Source organism: Salmo salar, chromosome ssa11 (genome assembly GCF_905237065.1).
Source record: "Salmo salar chromosome ssa11, Ssal_v3.1, whole genome shotgun sequence".
Taxonomy (NCBI): Eukaryota; Metazoa; Chordata; class Actinopteri; order Salmoniformes; family Salmonidae; genus Salmo; species Salmo salar.
The window spans coordinates 83590502-83610914 of NC_059452.1; the positions used below are offsets into that span (position 1 = coordinate 83590502).

A 20413-nucleotide genomic window follows, 5' to 3' on the forward strand; every position below is an offset into this window, starting at 1 on the left:
CATGGCAAAGGATTCTACATGGTTCGCTACCAGTAACATTTTTAGACTTAGAAACTGACAGCATATCTGCCTATGCTTTTTGTTTTCTTCTAGTTAGTAATTTAAGAAACATTTTAGTGATCCTATAATAACATTCAAGTGATTTTTTTAAATAGATGTTATTGAAAGCTAATGGTAAATCTATCTCTGTCCCTCTCTCCCCTCAGACCAGGGTCTGCCAGCCCCAGTGGGAAGCCGTCTGGCCCCGTGCCTGGACATTACACCCAGCAGGTATGACCCAACACATAGTCATACACACATTAGGTACATACACACACCTTGGTCGCACTAGTTATTGCTCACACTCTACAATCAATCAAGGTCCTCTAGAGCACTTCACACACACTTTCATATGAACAAACACAATTTTACAGGCACTGCACACTGCTCTGACACTAGCAGGCACGACACACACACACAAACGGTCATGACTCAAACAATCCCAGCTGCCTATACACACACACTCATATAGCCTCCCCCTCCCATTTCATTGGAAACAGAAGACGACCTCCATGCAGGCTGTTCAGCAACGAGGCTGGGCCTGCAGTGGCCCTGGCCTGACCTGTAGTTGCTGCTACAGAGACCCGGCCACCGGCTGGTTTGAGGCCCCGCTGTGCCCCCTCCACGGCAAGGTTATAGAAACCTCACACTCAATCATTCTGCTTGTTCAAATCACTGATGTTGTTGCACCATTTTAAATGACTGATCAGTGTTGTCATGCAGCTACCTTGAACTGCTCACACACAATGGTAAAACAGCCACTCAAGACCTTGGTGTACTTTTGAGTCATGAGCATAAAGCAATATTATTAAATATAATTTTGGTATTCTTTCTGTGGAAAATATTTGCAGCCTTGCACAAGTCTCCACTATCCCCAAGGTTTGCCTAAAGAAAGATAACCATGCAGATATACTGAGCCATGTTGCCATGCTAACAGTGTGTGTATTTCCCTGCCTGCCGCCTCCACCCTCTAGGTCCCGCCTCAGGGCAGCATGGTTATGCACATGCGTCCCCCCACCACCGGCCCCTTCCCCACCCCCATCCAGAGACCTGTCATGCAGGTCAACAAGACCGTCATCATCCGCTCCCCCCCTTATCCCAACCCCGGGCGCGAGCCCCCCCACTCCACCCCCCCCTTGGCCCCCGAGCCCTCCGTCAAGGGGCCGGAGGATGGCATGAAGGTGAGCCACCCACTGTAAATACAGGTAATTTGATTTGAATCCATTTCGTTTTTTTGTTTTTCTCCAATCCAATGTGCAAATGTATGTAATAAGAGCCATATGTCGCCATATGTTTCTGTGGATTATCACCTAAACATAATTTGATTGGTTAAAAGGGTGTCATGTGACTTAAATCGCCACTGGCAGCACCTCAACTCTCCTCCATGTTCGTTGCCAAGTGACTAGTAGTTTTCCAAGTTGGCCTGAACTCTCTTTATAGATGGCTTTGAATGAACTCCTCTGGATGTACTGCTATGAACTATTGTAGTTATTTATTTATTTATTTTTTCACCTTTATTTAACCAGGTAGGCAAGTTGAGAACAAGTTCTCATTTACAATTGCGACCTGGCCAAGATAATTATTAACCTCTCTGGGGTATGTGGGAAGTGACCATCCCACCTACGAGACACACTATTCAACAGCCAGTGAAATAGCAGGGCGCCAAATTCAAAACAACAAAAATCTCATAATTCAAATTTCTCAAACATAGAACTATTATGTCCCATTTTAAAGATACACTTCTCGTTAATCCAACCACATTGTCCGATTTCAAAAAGGCTTTACGGCGAAAGCCGTAACAAGAAAAAACACACAGCCATTTTCCAAGCAAGGAGAGGCGTCACATAAACCAGAAATACAGCTAAAATTAATCATAACCTTTGATCTTCATCAGATGGCACTCATAGGACTTCATGTTACACAATACATGTATGTTTTGCTCGATAAAGTTCATATTTATATAAAAAAAAAAACATTTTACATTGGCGTGTAATGTTCAGAAATATTTTGCCTCCCAAAACTTCCGGTGAATGAGCACATCAATTTACAGAAATACTCATCATAAACGTTGATAAAATATTAAACTGTAATTCAAAGAATTATAGATACACTTCTTAATGCAACCGCTGTGTCAGATTTCAAAAAAACTTTACAGCGAAAGCACACTTTGCAATAATCTGAGTACAGCGTTCAGACACGAAACCAAACCCGCCATTTTGTGGAGTCAATAAAACTCAAATAATATTATAAATATTCACTTACCTTTGATGATCTTCATCAGAATGCACTCCCAGGAATCCCAGGTCCACAATAAATGTTTGTTTTGTTCGATAAAGTCCATCATTTATGTCCAAATACCTCCTTTTTGTTCATGTGTTCAGTCCACTACTCCAAATGCAGGAAGCGCGCGAAAATGTACGGACGAAAAGTCAAAAAGTTCTATTTACGTTCGTAGAAATATGTCAAACGATGTATAGCATCAATCTTCAGTAATATAAATTAACATAAATCTTCAGTAATATTCCAACCGGACAATTCCAATGTCTTCAGAAAAGAAAAGGAACACAGCTCACACTCACGTGAGCGTGTGCCTCTGAGCTCATGTCATTTCCTCACTCATCTGACTCCAGGCCCTCTTGTTCGCTCCATATTCACAGTAGAAGCATGAAACAACGTTCTAAAGACTGTTGACATCTAGTGGAAGCCTTAGGAAGTGCAAAATTAACCCTAAGTCACTGTATACTGTATCCAGGCCCACTTGAAAAAACTACAAACCTCAGATTTCCACACTTCCTGGTTGGATTTTTCTCTGATTTTTGCCTGCCATATTAGTTCTGTTATACTCACAGACATCATTCAAACAGTTTTAGAAACTTCAGAGTGGTTTCTATCCAAATCTACTAATAATATGCATATCCTACCTTCTGAGCCTGAGTAGCAGGCAGTTTAATTTGGGCACGCCTTTCATCCGGAACGTCAAAATACTGCCCCCTACCCTAGAGAAGTTAATGACAGTATTGAGTCATTACCAGTAATGTGGTGCCTGAAGTGTGATTTCTCTCATCACAAGATTAATTTGTCATTGAGCTTACCTAGGGAACTGCTTTTGACTGAATGGTGCTCATAGACATAGAAAGCATAATCATGTAGGCACATGCTTGCTGGAACATAATAGCATTTACTGGCATATGCGTTGTTTGTTTATCTGGATTTATAGTCGTCAGAAGACATCAAAATATATATGTTTCAGTGCGTAATACTTGTTGCTAACAATACATTGGACTGATGCTTGATAAGTGTTTTTTTTTTTTTTTTTTATGTTGTCCAATTTTTGCTATTAGACTGTTTTTGAAACAATGTTTTAACTCTATTTCCCTTGATATTGCCTAAAAATCATATAAATTAAAAGGAAAACTTATGGGTGATTCACGATATATATCTATATTTTGTTTTTCTTTCTCCCCCTAAGCTTTGTTGTACAACTAAAGGTCAATACACTTCATTTCAAATAGTCTAATGATTTCAGGGCTTGTAAAAAAGTATACCTAGGCTAAATATAAACAGTCCACAACCATAAGACCCACTAATAATTACATTATTTTATAAAAATATACTGCTCAAAAAAATAAAGGGAACACTTAAACAACACATCCTAGATCTGAATGAAAGAAATAATCTTATTAAATACTTTTTTCTTTACATAGTTGAATGTGCTGACAACAAAATCTCACACAAATAATCAATGGAAATCCAATTAATCAACCCATGGAGGTCTGGATTTGGAGTCACACTCAAAATTAAAGTGGAAAACCACACTACAGGCTGATCCAACTTTGATGTAATGTCCTTAAAACAAGTCAAAATGAGGGTCAGTAGTGTGTGTGTGGCCTCCACGTGCCTGTATGACCTCCCTACAACGCCTGGGCATGCTCCTGATGAGGTGGCGGATGGTCTCCTGGAGGGATCTCCTCCCAGACCTGGACTAAAGCATCCACCAACTCCTGGACAGTCTGTGGTGCAACGTGGCGTTGGTGGATGGAGCGAGACATGATGTCCCAGATGTGCTCAATTGGATTCAGGTCTGGGGAACGGGCGGGCCAGTCCATAGCATCAATGCCTTCCTCTTGCAGGAACTGCTGACACACTCCAGCCACATGATGTCTAGCATTGTCTTGCATTAGGAGGAACCCAGGGCCAACTGCACCAGCATATGGTCTCACAAGGGGTCTGAGGATCTCATCTCGCTACCTAATGGCAGTCAGGCTACCTCTGGCGAGCACATGGAGGACTGTGCGGCCCCCCAAAGAAATGCCACCCCACACCATGACTGACCCACCGCCAAACCGGTCATGCTGGAGGATGTTGCAGGCAGCAGAACGTTCTCCACGGCATCTCCAGACTCTGTCACGTCTGTCACGTGCTCAGTGTGAACCTGCTTTCATCTGTGAAGAGCACAGTTACCAGTGGCGAATTTGCCAATCTTGGTGTTCTCTGGCAAATGCCAAACGTCCTGCACGGTGTTGGGCTGTAAGCACAACCCCCACATGTGGACGTCGGGCCCTCATACCACCCTCATGGAGTCTGTTTCTGACCGTTTGAGCAGACACATGCACATTTGTGGCCTGCTGGAGGTCATTTTGCAGGGCTCTGGCAGTGCTTCTCCTGCTCCTCCTTGCACAAAGGCGGAGGTAGCGGTCCTGCTGCTGGGTTGTTGCCCTCCCACGGCCTCCTCCACGTCTCCTGATGTACTGGCCTGTCTCCTGGTAGTGCCTCCATGCTCTGGACACTACGCTGACAGACACAGCAAACCTTCTTGCCACAGCTCGCATTGATGTGCCATCCTGGATGAGCTGCACTGCCTGAGCCACTTGTGTGGGTTGTAGACTCCGTCTCATGCTACCACTAGAGTGAAAGCACCGCCAGCATTCAAAGTGACCAAAACATCAGCCAGGAAGCATAGGAACTGAGAAGTGGTCTGTGGTCACCACCTGCAGAACCACTCCTTTATTGGGGGTGTCTTGCTAATTGCCTATAATTTCCACCTGTTGTCTATTCCATTTGCACAACAGCATGTGAAATTTATTGTCAATCAGTGTTGCTTCCTAAGTGGACAGTTTGATTTCACAGAAGTGTGATTGACTTGGAGTTACATTGTGTTGTTTAAGTGTTCTCTTTATTTTTTTGAGCAGTGTAGTTTAACTTGCCCTTTTGCAATAATCACATCTGGCTGTCATGTCAGTCTATGAAAATGCCATTTTTGTTAGAAATTAACAGAACTGTGCACATCCACTAATAATGACCAGCTTCTTGTATCAGGTGATTGCATTATAGAAAATCAACACAATCTCTCAACCCACGTGTTCGTGAGAGGTCAGCTAATCTTTATATTTGAAGTCTAGCGAACTTGTATTTATTTGCTAGGTATCAAGGTAGAATAGTTGAACTGTTATGAACACAGCCTTCTGTCCGTTTCCACCTGTTTGAACAGCATGCTAGCCTGTCCACTTTGTTTAGATGTTGAAATCAAGTGGTTTACCTGGATAAGATGCTTATTTCTCAGAATGAGAACGAGTTGACAATTCCTTGTATAAATGCCTCTTTATGCAGATTGAAAATGTATAAAACACAGACTAGACTGCTAGCACAACACTCTGGCTAAAATGCTGCTAGCGGTACGTAGTATCTTAATGCCGTGCATGACAAACTGAGCATTTAATTTTCCAGAATTATTGTTAATTGATACTCCCATTTTAGTAGGGTCTGCTCTGCGCTCAATTTTGAGAATTCAGACAAAAAAATTACGTTTTCCAGTCAAATGTCTGTTTCGGTGTCCATATGACTGATTCTGTTGGACCAAACCTCAAATGCAAATAGAGTTTAAACTGTCAGAGGGAGAAGTGGTCTTTCATCCTTGTTGTGAGTGGCAGGGGGTGGGACTGTGTGTGTGTGTGTGTGTGAGAGAGAGAGAGAGAACTGGGAAAGGTACATAGGAGTGAAGGAGACCACATCAAAAAGACATGAGAACAAACTCATCAAAACTAAATAATTACAAAATTAATACTTGTGGTACTGGTCTTTGAACATTCATTTGAATTAATTTGATATTGCCCAGCCCTACTTGTAACAGTGTTTTGTTGCCCATTTGAAAAGCATATGAAATGTTAACCTTGCAATTCTTGTGTGTGTTCGAGTAAAGCCCTGCGGGATAGGCGCCAGCTGGTGGATGAGGGGAAGGCACTGTCGGGGGGCCTGATGACCAGCAACCTCCAGGAGCCCCTTCCTGGCTGGCAGGGCAAACCAGCACCATGCACCTTAGCCATCAAAGTGGAAGAGGGCAAGGCATAGCAACGGACCTTAAACCTCCTTTTAACCTTCACAAAGCCTGCTTCTGGAAGATGCAAACCCCTGCCTCGGCCCACCTCTCAGCCTTCTCTCACGAAACCCCAGGTCGGGCGCCAGACTGAAGGGCAGGCATAACTGTATCAACTCCCAGAACCTGACACCAACTTTCAGAACCGGCCATTATTATTATTATTATTAAACACCACATATAGAGATATATAAATATATATAAATATATACATAGACAATAGTTTGGGACACACTTCTAAGCAGACTTTTCAAGGTCCTCTTTATTTATTAATGTTAATGTCCTTTTTGAGAGAAGAATAATGGTAACAAAAAAGAGAATAGAAATTCACGTTTTCTGTGTTGCTCGCCATCAGAGTCCGAAAAAGGAAATGGCCAGCTCCTGCAGGTAGTTCACTGTCCTAATTCACCCCTTTTTTGCCAAACTGTACTTACCCTTTTGATCTGTAGCCTTGTAGATGAGGCAGACACTTGACATGTCACCACAAGAAAGCAAATCTATAAGTGTTTAAAAAAATGAATTGCAGAGTGGCACCTTTTTGTCCCCCCCCCAAACTTATTGTCATTTTTCGCTGATAACTGGAGTTTTAATATTTTTTTTAGTCGTCATCGCCTATTTGCTCTATTCAAGGACTCCTTTTATTCAATAAAAATCCTTCAAACCCAGATTTGAGGACATTGTGTGTAGACGTGGAAAGGCGTGTCCTGGGGTGTGTCACCCTCCCAGGGTACTTCACACAGCTCGTGAACTGTGAAAAAACTGCTTAGATTGTTAGAAAATGTTTCCGTTATTTTTAAAAGGCAGTTTTTTTGCTTTTATGTCACTCTCTCGCCTTTATGTATTTCCTATTTTAGAGAAATCATGATGCCTCATTTGAAGCTTCCCTGGCTTTGATGCAGTGTGTGCATGTGATGTGCTGAACATGGGTTAACCACAGGGCCTGATCCAGAAATCCGTCACAACATTTCAAAAGGCTCTGAAGTCAGTGGACATGTGCCGCTGCAGAGTGTGTGGTTTTGATCAACCAAGCTGGCAAAAAATGTGGAGTTATTCTTTAGTGTTGACTTACTGTACGGTCCCAATAGCTGATTCAAATTCTTTCTATCGCTATCCTTTTGGTTGTAATGAGTTGAAATCTGAATCACATTGGATACATGTCAAGTGATTTTATATCCCTCTCCTGGAGTGTTTTTGCTTTTTCTCCTAGAGCTATTATAAACACTTCTCTGTATTGTTTTTTTAAACAACTCGATGGAAAGATGGAGGTTAGTGAAGAAATTAGTAGGCATACCTCCCTAGTGAACGTTCAGCACCATGTAAGGTCTCTGGGTAATAAACGCAGCCTAACTAGAACTCTCAATCAGGGTCCAAATATCTTTCTATGTTACAATTTGATGATAACGGAGGGGGGATTAGATGCTTGATGAATTAATGTACTATCTTCGTGTAACATTTTTTTTGTGAACGTTGCAGTTGCTTTGGGCTCTCAGAAGGAATATTAAAGCATTCATTTTTTGTTTGAAAAATGTGATCTGTTTGCATTTTTTTGTCATTTACTATTCCAGTGTCATAACAGTTTAGAGATGTTACTGCTTATTATAATGCTCCATGACACTACAAAATGTTCACTCATCTTTGTCACTGATGTCTGTACATTATGCATACCTGTTCATTATATTCTGAGTTGTGGTCAGTCAGGGAGGGTGGGAGTCAAACATGTTTGATTTATATATTGTATCACTAATAAAATGATAAATGTTTAAAAGGTCACTTATGTTCTCACAGGGTGGACTGCTTTAACTTGTGGATTGGCTTATTGGACGTTGTGATGGCTTTCCTGCTTTTTGCAGTGACAGGACCCTGTCAGTTTTTGGACAGGGAAAAGGTGGACACTGAAACCTCTTATACACACCTGAGAAACGGCATTTGGTTTCCGCGCTCGACTTCTATCACTGTACCTACACCAAGATATCGCCATGACGCTTATTTTGTTTGTACTTTTAAGAGTCATATTTGATTTTTCAGGGGACCAGTGCACTCTGGAACTGATCCAGCAGTCTATCCTTCCTGATATTTGATCATATTCGCCCTTTCCTTGTTAATTAAGAGCTTGAGAGAGAAATAAAGCAGTTGTGCTTTTTCAAAACCGTTGTCTTTTTGAATGTGTTTTGTGTTCAAGGCTGTCAGTTGGATAAAGGTATTAGAATATTTTGTACTACTAAAATGTATTGAACCTGTGCGGCTGCAATAATACTTGGTACAAGGCCTATCGTATCAAATAACCGACGTGGTGGTGGTTTTCACCTGCGGAAAAATAAGCCAAGCGAATGTCATGACGTCATAAGTGTCGAATTCCACGAATTTTTGTCAGACAAAGGGGGCTTTCTACACTGAAGAGAATTGTTCAGCACTTGCACACTAAACAGGACATATCGGCGGAATAAATCAAGTAGAAGGTAAATATTTGAACTCAAACTTTGTACGTCAAGTTGTAGATACATGAGGGTCTAGAAAGTTGTCAACTGATGTCTTGTCGGTAAGTTACGTTGGAAAACTTTTGTCGTGCAACGCACCTCTCAAAGTAAGCTACCTCAGTCACTTTACGTTTCTTGTACAAAGTGTACTGATGGACTGCAATATAAATTGGGTAAATGTATTTACATTTTATGGGGAATATAGTTGAATGTCAGGAATGTGTCTATGTTCTAAAACACTCGCGAATTTCGAACACTTGAACGTGGCAGTCGGCCCTTTTCGTCCAGGGAGAATGTACCCCAAAAGGCCGGCTGATGGCGATATTGAGTCATTTAATTTGACAGTCCAAAGAGCATGCATGCAGCCGGCTATACACACTTTTCCCGGTGGACGAGTTCGTACATAAAACATTCAAGCTGCAAAGGCGTCGATTTCCTCCTTAACTAGATGTAACGGCGAGAAGGCGTGGAAAATATGCATACTTTCTTTATGAAATACCATTTTCCACCACCACGCTAGAGTGGCTAATGCTAATTCCTAATGTTAACGCCCAGCGTTCAACCAGGGCAACGATATGGATATAATGATTAGATACTTACTTGTATTGTCTCCGTCCTAACAATGGATTTGAAATGGTGGGCTGTCCAGCTCCTGTCCCGTCTTTGGATTTGTAGATACATCTCATTATTTGAATACTTTTTAAAATATTGATGAGGGGTGTTGTGTTAATCGTCTGTATTCAATGGAGAGTTAGATGCTATGCTAGCCTAATACATAGACTGTCTCGAATTTCAACGGGGACAACTGAGATATAAAGTGTTTTTTCTCAGTCACGTGCATCACACATATCGCTCATAAAAACCTACGCATTACAAAACGTGTATTAAATAAGCCTCACAAATCAAAATAGCAGTTCATGTTCATCTTGACACTGTCTCATTGCCCCCATACAAAAACCTTGTCAATTGCTTTATAGGCTGACCACACGACGCAAGCGTTGCAAAATAAATTTAGACATCTATGTTATTCAATTATTGCACCCATACAACGAGCGTCTGCGTTGCCAAGGGCTAAAATAGAACTCCGTTTTATTTCTGACGCTGATCGCGCTGCAAGTCCTGCCTCTCCCATCTCCTCATTGGTTTATAGAAGTTGATTGAAAGACAAATTATTATTATTATTATTATTATTTTTTTTTTACCTTCATTTAACCAGGTAGGCAAGTTGAGAACAAGTCCTCATTTACAACTGCGACCTGGCCAAGATAAAGCAAAGCAGTGTGACACAGACAACAACACAGAGTTTTGCCGGTTGTCGTGGTAATACTATGAAAGTGTAGATGCCAATCACCATGTAAGTTCAAAGATGAAAAAGTCGGGAAGGAGGAGAGATGACTAGAAACGATTCGGTTGGCCGTTTTATGTGTGGATTAATTGTCGGAGTAGAGGACCTTGTGCATTTCAGGTAAAATAACAACTCAATGTTTATATCCCAGGACAAATTAGCTAACAACAGCAAGCTCGCTAAATAGGACAAATTAGCTAGAAAGTGCAAGCTAACTAGCTAAATTGCCATACATGTTTAATTATTTTCGACCTGTTCCCAAATTAATGTCATTGGTTCAGAGTTTGTTTTGATATTTTAACCTGCGTGTCGTGATCGCGTTTGGTGTAGGGGGACAAAATAAATGTATGCACGATGGCGCACGCGCACAGCCGGTTTGGGTTCCGTGTAATAGTTAAGGATCTGTTTAGCATAGGCAGCTCGCTTCGCCTCCCTCTCTCTGGCCAGGGCTCCATGCATTCCCTTTGTATGGTCAAATGAAACGACTCAATATCGGCATCTGCTGGCCGTGGGCTAGGGAGAATGATTTGGCTAGGGAGAATCAAGTCGACTGTCTTCACAAGGAACCAAACGGGGGGACTAACTTGAACTTCCAATAATAAATGCTCATTTTCAATTTTTGCTATGTTGGAGTATGATTACACACCGGGCAAGCATTCCTGTGCCATAAAGGTCCAGACATCTTGGCAGATATAGTGCCCTACTCTTGAGAAGCCTCTTCTCTTGAGAAGCCGGAGCAGGGCTAGCACCAACTACCTTGTTGTCACAGGACAAATACTATAAAGGTTCAGTGGCCTCATTTATAACCGCAGCATACATTTCACACTAAATATCTGCGTATGCCATTTCTGAAAAGACTGCGCACGTACAAAAATATTGATATTTATATACTTGGCACACGCCATACACACGTTTCCCGTTATAAATCAGACCCGTCCTGAAACTGTGCATGTGTGAACAAGCAATAAAACTCAGCCTGAAAAACACCCATCATTCAACTTTTATTGTGATATGTGTATGTGACCAATAAAATGTGGTTTAATAACACCCTTATTTGCTTTATACTTTGGAAGTATTGGAATAAGGACGTTTCTAAAGGAAATAGCAATGGCAAACTTGATCAAATGTCTCTGGAGTTGTTGGCAGAAAGTTTTAATCTTTAACAGTGACATTGGCAGTATCTGACCGTTTCTGAAAGAAATCGTTTGAATTAAATAATTTGTGGATCGTTTGAATTAAATAATTTGAATTAAATGTTTTTATGTTGGCCACTGGGCACAGACGTCAATTCAACGTCTATTTCACATTGCTTCAATGTAATTTAATTGAAGTGACGTGTAAACAACATTGATTTATTATCTAAATGTTGAAAGTGAGTGGACAACGAAGAGAAACAAAATGGTGCAGTTTGAGGCCATGTGGTGGAGAGTGATGCGGGCGCTGGAGATGGGGTTGTGAGCATGTGGGTCTGGGAAGGTGTAATGTCGTTGATGTTTGTGTGTATGTGTGTGTTTTGTATTTTTTGAAGAAGAACAAATATATACCTCCAAAAAAAATTGAGATGGGATGTTGTAGGCCTGTTGGCTACTTCGACAGTATGAAACCATCAGTCAGAAAATGCGAGAAACTTATTCTGCAGTTTGTGGGAAGCTAAGCACATTCTCACATCAAGTTACATTTTTATAAATGCTAACTTTTGCGTGGCCTGGCGCACCCACATTTTGTGTAATATTTTGTACATACAGTGCCTTCAGAAAGTATTCACACCCCTTGACCTTTTTCACATTTTGTTGTGTTACAGCCTGAATTTAAAATGTCACTGGCCTACACACAATACACCGTAATGTCAAAGTGGTATTCTGTTTTCAATTGTTTTTACAAATTAACTAAAAATGAAAAGCTAAAATGTCTTGAGTCAATAGGTATTCAACTCCTTTGTTATGGCGAGGCTAAGTAGAAATTTGCTTAACAAGTCACATAATATGTTGAATGGACTCACACTGTGTGCAATAATAGTGTTTAACATAATCTTTTTATGACTACCTCATTCGCTGTACCCCACACATACAATTATCTGTAAGGTCCCACAGTCGAGCAATGAATTTCAAACACAGATTCAACCACAAAGACCAGAGAGGTTTTCCAATGCCTCGCAAAGAAGGTCACCTATTGGTAGATGGGTAAAAATGTAAAAAAAAGCATACATTGAATATCCCTTTGAGCATAGTGAAGTTATTAGTTACACTTTGGATGGTGTATCAATACACCCAGTCATTACAAAGATACAGGCATCCTTCCTAACTCAGTGTATCAATACACCCAGTCACTACAAAGATACAGGCGTCCTTCCTAACTCAGTTGCCGGAGAGGAAGGAAACCGCTCAGGGATTTCACCATGAGGCCAATGGTGACTTTAAACAGTTACAGAGTTTAATGGCTCCTCTTTACAACAGGGCACTAAAGTAATGCTGCAAAAAAATGTGGTAAAGCAATTCACTTTTTGTTTGGGCAAATCCAACACATTACTGAGTGCCACTTTCCATATTTTCAAGCATAATGGTGGCTGCATCATGTTATAGGTATGCTTGTAATCATTAAGCAGTAGGGAGTTTTTCAGGATAAAAAAGAAACAGAATGGAGCTAAGCACAGGCAAAATCCGAGGAAAACCTAGTTCAGTCTGATTTCCACCAGACACTGGGAGATGAATTCCCCTTTCAGCACAAATCCAAATCTACACTGTAGTTACTTACCAATACTTTTTACATTTTTTTATTTAACCAGGCAAGTCAGTTAAGAACAAATTCTTATTTACAATGACGGCCTACACTGGCCAAACCCAGACGATGCTGGGTCAATTGTGCGCCGCCCTATGGTACTCCCAATCACGGCTGGTTGTGATACAGCCTGGAATCAAACCAGGGTGTCTGTAATGACACCTCTAGCACTGAGATGCAGTGCCTTAGACCGCTGTACCACTCAGGAGTCCATTTTGAGCATAGTGAATGTTCCTGAGTGGCCAGGCCGAGTTACAATTTTGACTTAAATCAGCTTGAAAATCTAAGGCATGACCTGAAAAGGGTTGTCCAGCAATGATCAACAACCAATTTGACAGAGCTTGAAGAATGGGCAAATGTTTCACAATCTAGGTGTGGAAAGCTCTTAGAGACTTATTACCCAGAAAGACTCACCGCTGTCATTGCTGCCAAATGTGCTTTTACAAAGTATTGACTCAAGGGTGTGAATACTTATGTAAATGAGAGCTTTATGTATTTAATTGTCAATAAATGTATATATATATATATATATATATATTAATCCATTTTGAATTCAGGCTGTAACACAACAAAATGTGAATAAGTCAAGGGGTATGAATCTTTCTGAAGGCACTGTACGTGTATGCACGGTTTATAAATGAGGCCCCAGACCACTTGGCAGAGGCAGTAGTACATTTGTAGGGTCCAGGGAGTCAACACTCATTATGATGGAATTTGATACGTGTCTTCATTATATTTTGTTGTGCTTTGTCTCAGGATGTCAGGTAGAGCAGTCAGGCCAGACGAGGGTCTGATGATGATGCAGGAGCTTGAAGACCGTCTGAAGGAGCAGATTGATAAACTAGAGCACGTCCGCCTCTCTGCTACTGAGCTCAAAGACAACCTTTCTGGGGTTTGTTTGCACTGTTTATTCTCTCACTCAACTACTATAGCCTATAGGCCTATTTCCCCCTTTTTCTGATCTGAATACTGATCCACTACATACAGTGCATTCAGGAAGTATTCAGACCCCTTGAATTTTTCCACATTTTGTTACGTTACAGCCTTAATCTAAAATGGATTAAATAATTTTCAACCTACACAAAATACCCCATAATGATAAAGCGAAAACAGGTTTTAGAAATTTCTGTAAATGTATTCAAAATAAAAAACATACCTTATTTACGTAAGTATTCAGACCCTTTGCTATGAGACTCAAAACTGAGCTCAGGTGCACCCTGTTTCCATTGATCATCCTTGAGATGTTTCTAGAACTTGATTGAAGTCCACCTGTGGTAAATTAAATTGATTGGACATGATTTGGAAAGGCACACACCAGTCTATATAAGGTGTCACGGTTGACAGTGCATGTCAGAGCAAAAACCAAGCCATGAGGTCGAAGGAATTGTCCGTAGAGCTCCGAGGCAGGATTGTGTCGAGGCATATATCTGGAGAAGTGTACAAAAACATTTCTGCAGCATTGAAGGTCCCCAAGAACACAATGGCCTCCATTCTTAAATGAAAGAAGTCAGGGAGGTTACCAAGAACCAGATGGTCAGACTTCCAGAGTTCCTCTGTGGAGATGGGATAACCTTCCTTGCAGCACTCCACCAATCAGACCTTTATGGTAATGGCCAGAGGGAAAAGTACAGATCTCTCTGTACTTTGCTCCGTTTATCTTTCCCTCAATCCTGACTAGTCTCCCAGTCCATGCCGTTGAAAAACATTCCCACAGCATGATACTGCCACCACCATGCTTCAGCATAGGGATGGTGCCAGGTTTCCTCCAGACGTGATGCTTTGCATTCAGGCCAAGAGTTCAATGTTGGTATCATCAGACAATAAAATCTTGTTTCTCATGGTCTGATTGGTGGAGTGCTGCAAGGAAGGTTATCCCATCTCCACAGAGGAACTCTGGAAGTCTGACCATCTGGTTCTTGGTAACCTCCCTGACTTCTTTCATTTAAGAATGGAGGCCATTGTGTTCTTGGGGACCTTCAATGCTGCAGAAATGTTTTTGTACACTTCTCCAGATATATGCCTCGACACAATCCTGCCTCGGAGCTCTACGGACAGGCCAGACGAAAACTTGGAAGTTTGCCAAAAGACACCGAAAGACTCTCAGACCATGAGAAACAAGATTTTATTGTCTGATGATACCAACATTGAACTCTTGGCCTGAATGCAAAGCATCACGTCTGGAGGAAACCTGGCACCATCCCTATGCTGAAGCATTGTGGTGGCAGTATCATGCTGTGGGAATGTTTTTCAACGGCATGGACTGGGAGACTAGTCAGGATTGAGGGAAAGATAAACGGAGCAAAGTACAGAGAGATCTTTGATGAAAACCTGGACCTCAGACTGGGGCAAAGGTTCACCTTCCAACTGGACAGCAACCGTAAGCACACAGCCAAGACAACGCAGGAGTGGCTTCGCGACAAGACTCTGAATGTCCTTGAGTGGCCCAGCCAGAGCCCGGACTTGAACCCGATCAAACATCTCTGAAGAGACCTGAAAATAGCTGTGCAGCGACGCTCCCCATCCAACCAGACAGTTTGAGAGGATGTGCAGAGAAGAATGGGAGAAACTCCCCAAATACAGGTGTGCCAAGCTTGTAGCGTCATACCCAAGAAGACTCAAGGCTGTAATCGCTGCCAAAAGTGCTTCAACAAAGTACTGTGTAAAGGATCTGAATACTAATGTAAATGTGATATTTCACTTTTTTATTTGTAATAAACTTGCAAAAAATTCTAAACCTGTTTTTGCTTTGTCGTTATGGGGTATTGTGTGTAGATTGACGAGAAAAAGACAACAATTTAATCAATTTGAGAATAAGGCTGTAATGTAACAAAATGTGGAAAAAGTCAAATGGTCTGAATACTTTCTGAATGCACCGTACCTGTCCATGGAAGCCCCATTGAGCTCAGAGTGGGATTTATACTGAACTATGACTGTATCTGTTTCTACACCATTGCAGATCAATGGTGATCTGAACCAATCTATTGCTGACCATCTGGACTGGCTGGGTCAGCTGTCAGAGCGAGTGGAGACCCTTCAGATGAACACATCCGTCTTCGTTCAGGTGAGAGACAGGAGACATGGTAAAGGGACAGTTTAACTGACAACTGCTTCTGTCTGTGTTAAGAAGAGGTGCATGGTTTTCTATAATAGCATGGCTTTTCTGTGCAGATGAACCCGAAGCCTCGTACCTGGGGAGGGAAGCAGGGCTCCAGGCACGCTCCACGCTGGGGCCGGCTCCACAGTCTGGCTGATGATGCCCAGTCTGAGTATGGCTGGTCCCCTATCCGCACACGACGCAACAGCGACGCTGCCTCCGAGATGTCCTGCGCCTGGTGACCTGGTAGCTCAGATGGATCAGTTGGTTGAACTTGGATCAGGGTGCTGGCAATACCAGGGTTGTGTGTTTGAATTGCGTGGGACACATACTACACTGACTGTGTTAACTGCAAGTTGCTTTGGATAAATTAGTCTGCTAAATGACCATACTAAAAGACATGATTACAACAAACTAACTAAGCTGCAGACAAACATACATTTTATATTATTTCACTGCCACAATATTAGTCACTATCCACTCACACTGCTGTAATTGTATCGAATAGTTGAACATTTCACTGCAGTGTGTTATTTCAGAAATTGACTTGTATTATGCAATATAGTTATTGTTTGTATTTTGTGTACTTCTGTGGTGCTTTTCTGTCTCTTGTAAAATGTTTGTTGATATTACTCAATGTTGCTATTATTCAAAGTTAATTGATTTTGTTTTGGTCTTCTCATTGTTGTGATCTTTTGCAGCTGCCAGCTATAACCAATGATGAAGCCACAGCGCCTCCATCTTGGCACTCTCCCTACCATTGTACATTTATTTTTAGTGGAAGCTATAGAAATGCATTTATTAATGTCTACATTCGTTTTTGCCACATGTATTCTATTACAGACACATTAATGCATACTTTAAAATTAGGTTATGTGAGCTAATCATTAAAACAAATATTTTAACGTTTTCCCAATAGCTAATAGTATCATTTTTTTAGATTACTAATGATACTGTCCCTACTACAACAAAAAAATACTTACACTGAACCAAAATATAAATGCAACAATTTCCATTTTTTTACTGAGTTAAAGTTCATATAAGGAAATCAGTCAATATAAATAAATTCTTTAGGCCCTAATCTATGGATTTAACGACTGGGAATACAAATATGCATCTGTTGGTCGCAGATACCTTAAAAAAACAAAAAGAAACGGGCGTAGATCAGAGAACCAGTTTGTATCTGGTGTGACCACCATTTGCGTCATGCAACGTGACACATCTCCTTTGCATAGAGTTGATCAGGCTGTTGATTGTGGCCTGTGGAATGTTGTCCCACTCTTCAATGGCTGTGCGAAGTTGCTGGATTCCAAACATGCGCAATGGGTGACATGTCTGGGTAGTATGCAGGCCATGGAAGAACTAGGACATTTCCAGCTTCCAGTGATGTAAAGTACCTAAGTAAAAATACTTTAAAGTACTACTTAAGTAGTTTTTTTGGTGTATCTGTACATTACTATTTATTTATTTTTAACTTTTACTACATTCCTAAAGAAAATAATGTACTTTTTCTCCATATATTTTCCCTGACACCCAAAAGTACTCGTTACATTTTTACAGGAAAATGGTCTGATTCACACACTTATCAAGAGAACATCCCTGGTCATCCCTACTGCCGCTGAGCAGGCGGACTCACTAAACACAAATGTTTGTAAATTATGTCTTGAGTGTTGAAGTGTGCCCCTGGCTATCCGCTAATTAATAAAAAATAAATACAATTATTCCGTCTGATTTGCTTAATATAAGGAATTTGAAATGGATTATACTTTTACTTTTGATACTTAAGTACATTTTAGCAATTCCATTTACTTTTGATAATTAGGTATTTTTAAAACCAAATACTTTTAGATTTTTACTCAAGTAGTATTTTACTGGGTGACTTTCACTTTTACTTGAGTCATTTTCTATTAAGGCATCTTTACTTTTACTCAAGTAAGACAATTGAGTACCTTTTCCACCACTGCCAGCTTCCAGGAATAGTGTACAGATCCTTCCGACAACGGCTGTACATGATCATGCTGAAACGAGCTGATGGCGACAGATGAATGGCATGACAATGGGCCTCAGGATCTCGTCACGGTATATCTGTGCATTGAAATTACCATTGATGAAATGCAATTGTGTTCGTTGTCCGTAGCTTATGCTTGCCCATACCATAACCCCACCACCACCATGGGGCACTCTGTTCACAATGTTGACATTGGCACACTGTCTTCCATCACCTCAGTGGCTACTGCTGGTGAACACCTCTGTCCCGAAGCAAGCACAAGTTAGCCTCGAGCTAGCCTCGAGCTAGGCCCATCTCCCGGCTAGCCGAAGAGGTCTACCAACTAATTCTTGGGCTACAATACCTCTTTTGCCAACTGGCCTGGACCCTTTATTGCCGACACGGAGCCCCTGTGATCTATCACGACTGGTCTGCGGACATAATCGCCCGAGGAGGTTTCAACAAGCTTTTCCGTTGCAACGTTGCTGAAGACCCATCTGCTATCCCCGGCCCGCTAGCTTTCTGAATCGTTGTGTCTCCAGCTCACCTAGCGTAGTAGCGACTACCGAACGGCTCCCTGACTCACTTAATTGCTGCTCATTGGACCCTATGATCACTCAGCTACACATGCCTCTCACTAATGTCAATATGCCTTGTCTACTGCTGTTTAGGTTAGTTATTGTTTTATTTCACGTTTGAGCCCCCAGCCCCGCCCAACTTGCCTTAGATAGCTCTTTTGTCCCACCCCCCACACATGCAGAGACCTCACCTGGCCTAATTAACTGGTGCCTCCAGAGACACAACCGCTCTCATCGTCACTCAATGCCTAGGTTTACCTCCACTGTACTCACATCCTACCATACCCTTGTCTGTACATTATGCCCTGAATCTATTCTACCACGCCCAGAAATCTGCTCCTTTTATTCTCTGTTCCCAACACACTAGACGACCAGATCTTACAGCCTTTAGCCGCACCCTTATCCTACACCTCCTCTGGTGATGTAGAGGTTAACCCAGCGCCTGTAGCCCCCAGCACCACACCTATTCCCCAGGCGCTCTCATTTGTTGACTTCTGTAACCGTAAAAGCCTTGGTTTCATGCATGTTAACAGCAGAAGCCTCCTCCCTAAGTTTGTTTTATTCACTGCTTTAGCACACTCCACCAACTCTGATGTCCTAGCCGTGTCTGAATCCTGGTTTAGGAAGGCCATCAAAAATGCAGAAATTTCCATCCCCAACTACAACATTTTCCTACAAGATAGAACTGCCAAAGGGGCCGAAGTTGCAATCCACTGCAGAGATAGCCTGCAGAGTTCTGTCATACTATCCAGGTCCGTGCCCAAGCAGTTCGAGCTTCTACTTCTAAAAATCCCCCTTTCCAGAAACAAGTCTCTCACTGTTTCCGCTTGGTATAGATCCCCCAGCTGTGTCCTAGACACCATATGTGAATTGATTGCCCCCCATCTATCTTCAGAGTTCATACTGTTAGGTGACTTAAACTGGGATATGCTTAACACCCCGGCCGTCCTACAATCTAAGCTAGATGCCCTCAATCTCACACAAATTATCAAGGAACCTACCAGGTACAACCCTAAATCCGTAACCATGGGCACCCTCATAGATATCATCCTGACAAACTTGCCCTCTAAATACACCTCTGCTGTCTTCAACCAGGATCTCAGCGATCACTGCCTCATTGCCTGCGTCCGTAATGGGTCCGTGGTCAAACGACTACCCTTCATCACTGTCAAATGCTCCCTAAAACACTTCAGCGAGCAGGCCTTTCTAATCGACTTGGCTCGGGTATCCGAGAAGGATATTGACCACATCCCGTCAGTAGAGGATGCCTGGTTGCTCTTAAAAGTGCTTTCCTCACCATCTTAAATAAGCATGCCCCATTCAAAAAAAAATTGAACTAAGAACAGATATAGCCCTTGGTTCACCCGAGACTTGACTGCCCTTGACCAGCACAAAAACATCCTATGGCGTACTGCATTATCATCGAATAGCCCCTGCAATATGCAACTTTTCAGGGAAGTCAGGAACCAATATACACAGTCAGTTAGGAAAGCTAAGGCTAGCTTTTTCAAACAGAAATGTGCATCCTGTAGCACTAATTCCCCAAAGTTTTGGGACACTGTAAAGTCCATGGAGAATAAGAGCACCTCCTCCCAGCTGCCCATTGTACTGAGGCTAGGAAACACTGTCACCACCGATAAATCTACGATAATCAATCATTTCAATAAGCATTTTTCTACGGCTGGCCATGCTTTTCACCTGGCTACCCCTACCCCGGGCCAACAGCTCTGCACCCCCCGCAGAAACTTGCC

General features: G+C 41.9%; 1 protein-coding gene across 7 annotated transcripts in view; it reads left to right on the forward strand.

The window, feature by feature from the left end:
• Window positions 1-7935, forward strand: part of LOC106563257 (protein PRRC2B) — a 42946-nt gene extending 35011 nt beyond the window's left edge. For 5 of the 7 annotated variants that reach the window (XM_014128674.2, XM_014128678.2, XM_014128676.2 and 2 more), the window contains exons 27-30: window positions 207-270; window positions 540-671; window positions 1014-1220; window positions 6236-7935. In XM_014128674.2, coding sequence (XP_013984149.2) covers window positions 207-270; window positions 540-671; window positions 1014-1220; window positions 6236-6292 — 460 coding nt within the window. In that variant the 3' untranslated portion in view covers window positions 6293-7935. Of the gene's footprint in view, window positions 1-206; window positions 271-539; window positions 672-1013; window positions 1245-6235 lie in introns of all 7 variants that reach the window. The other 2 variants (XM_014128677.2, XM_014128679.2) reach the window with 2 other exon arrangements.
• The last annotated feature ends 12478 nt before the right edge of the window (window positions 7936-20413 follow it).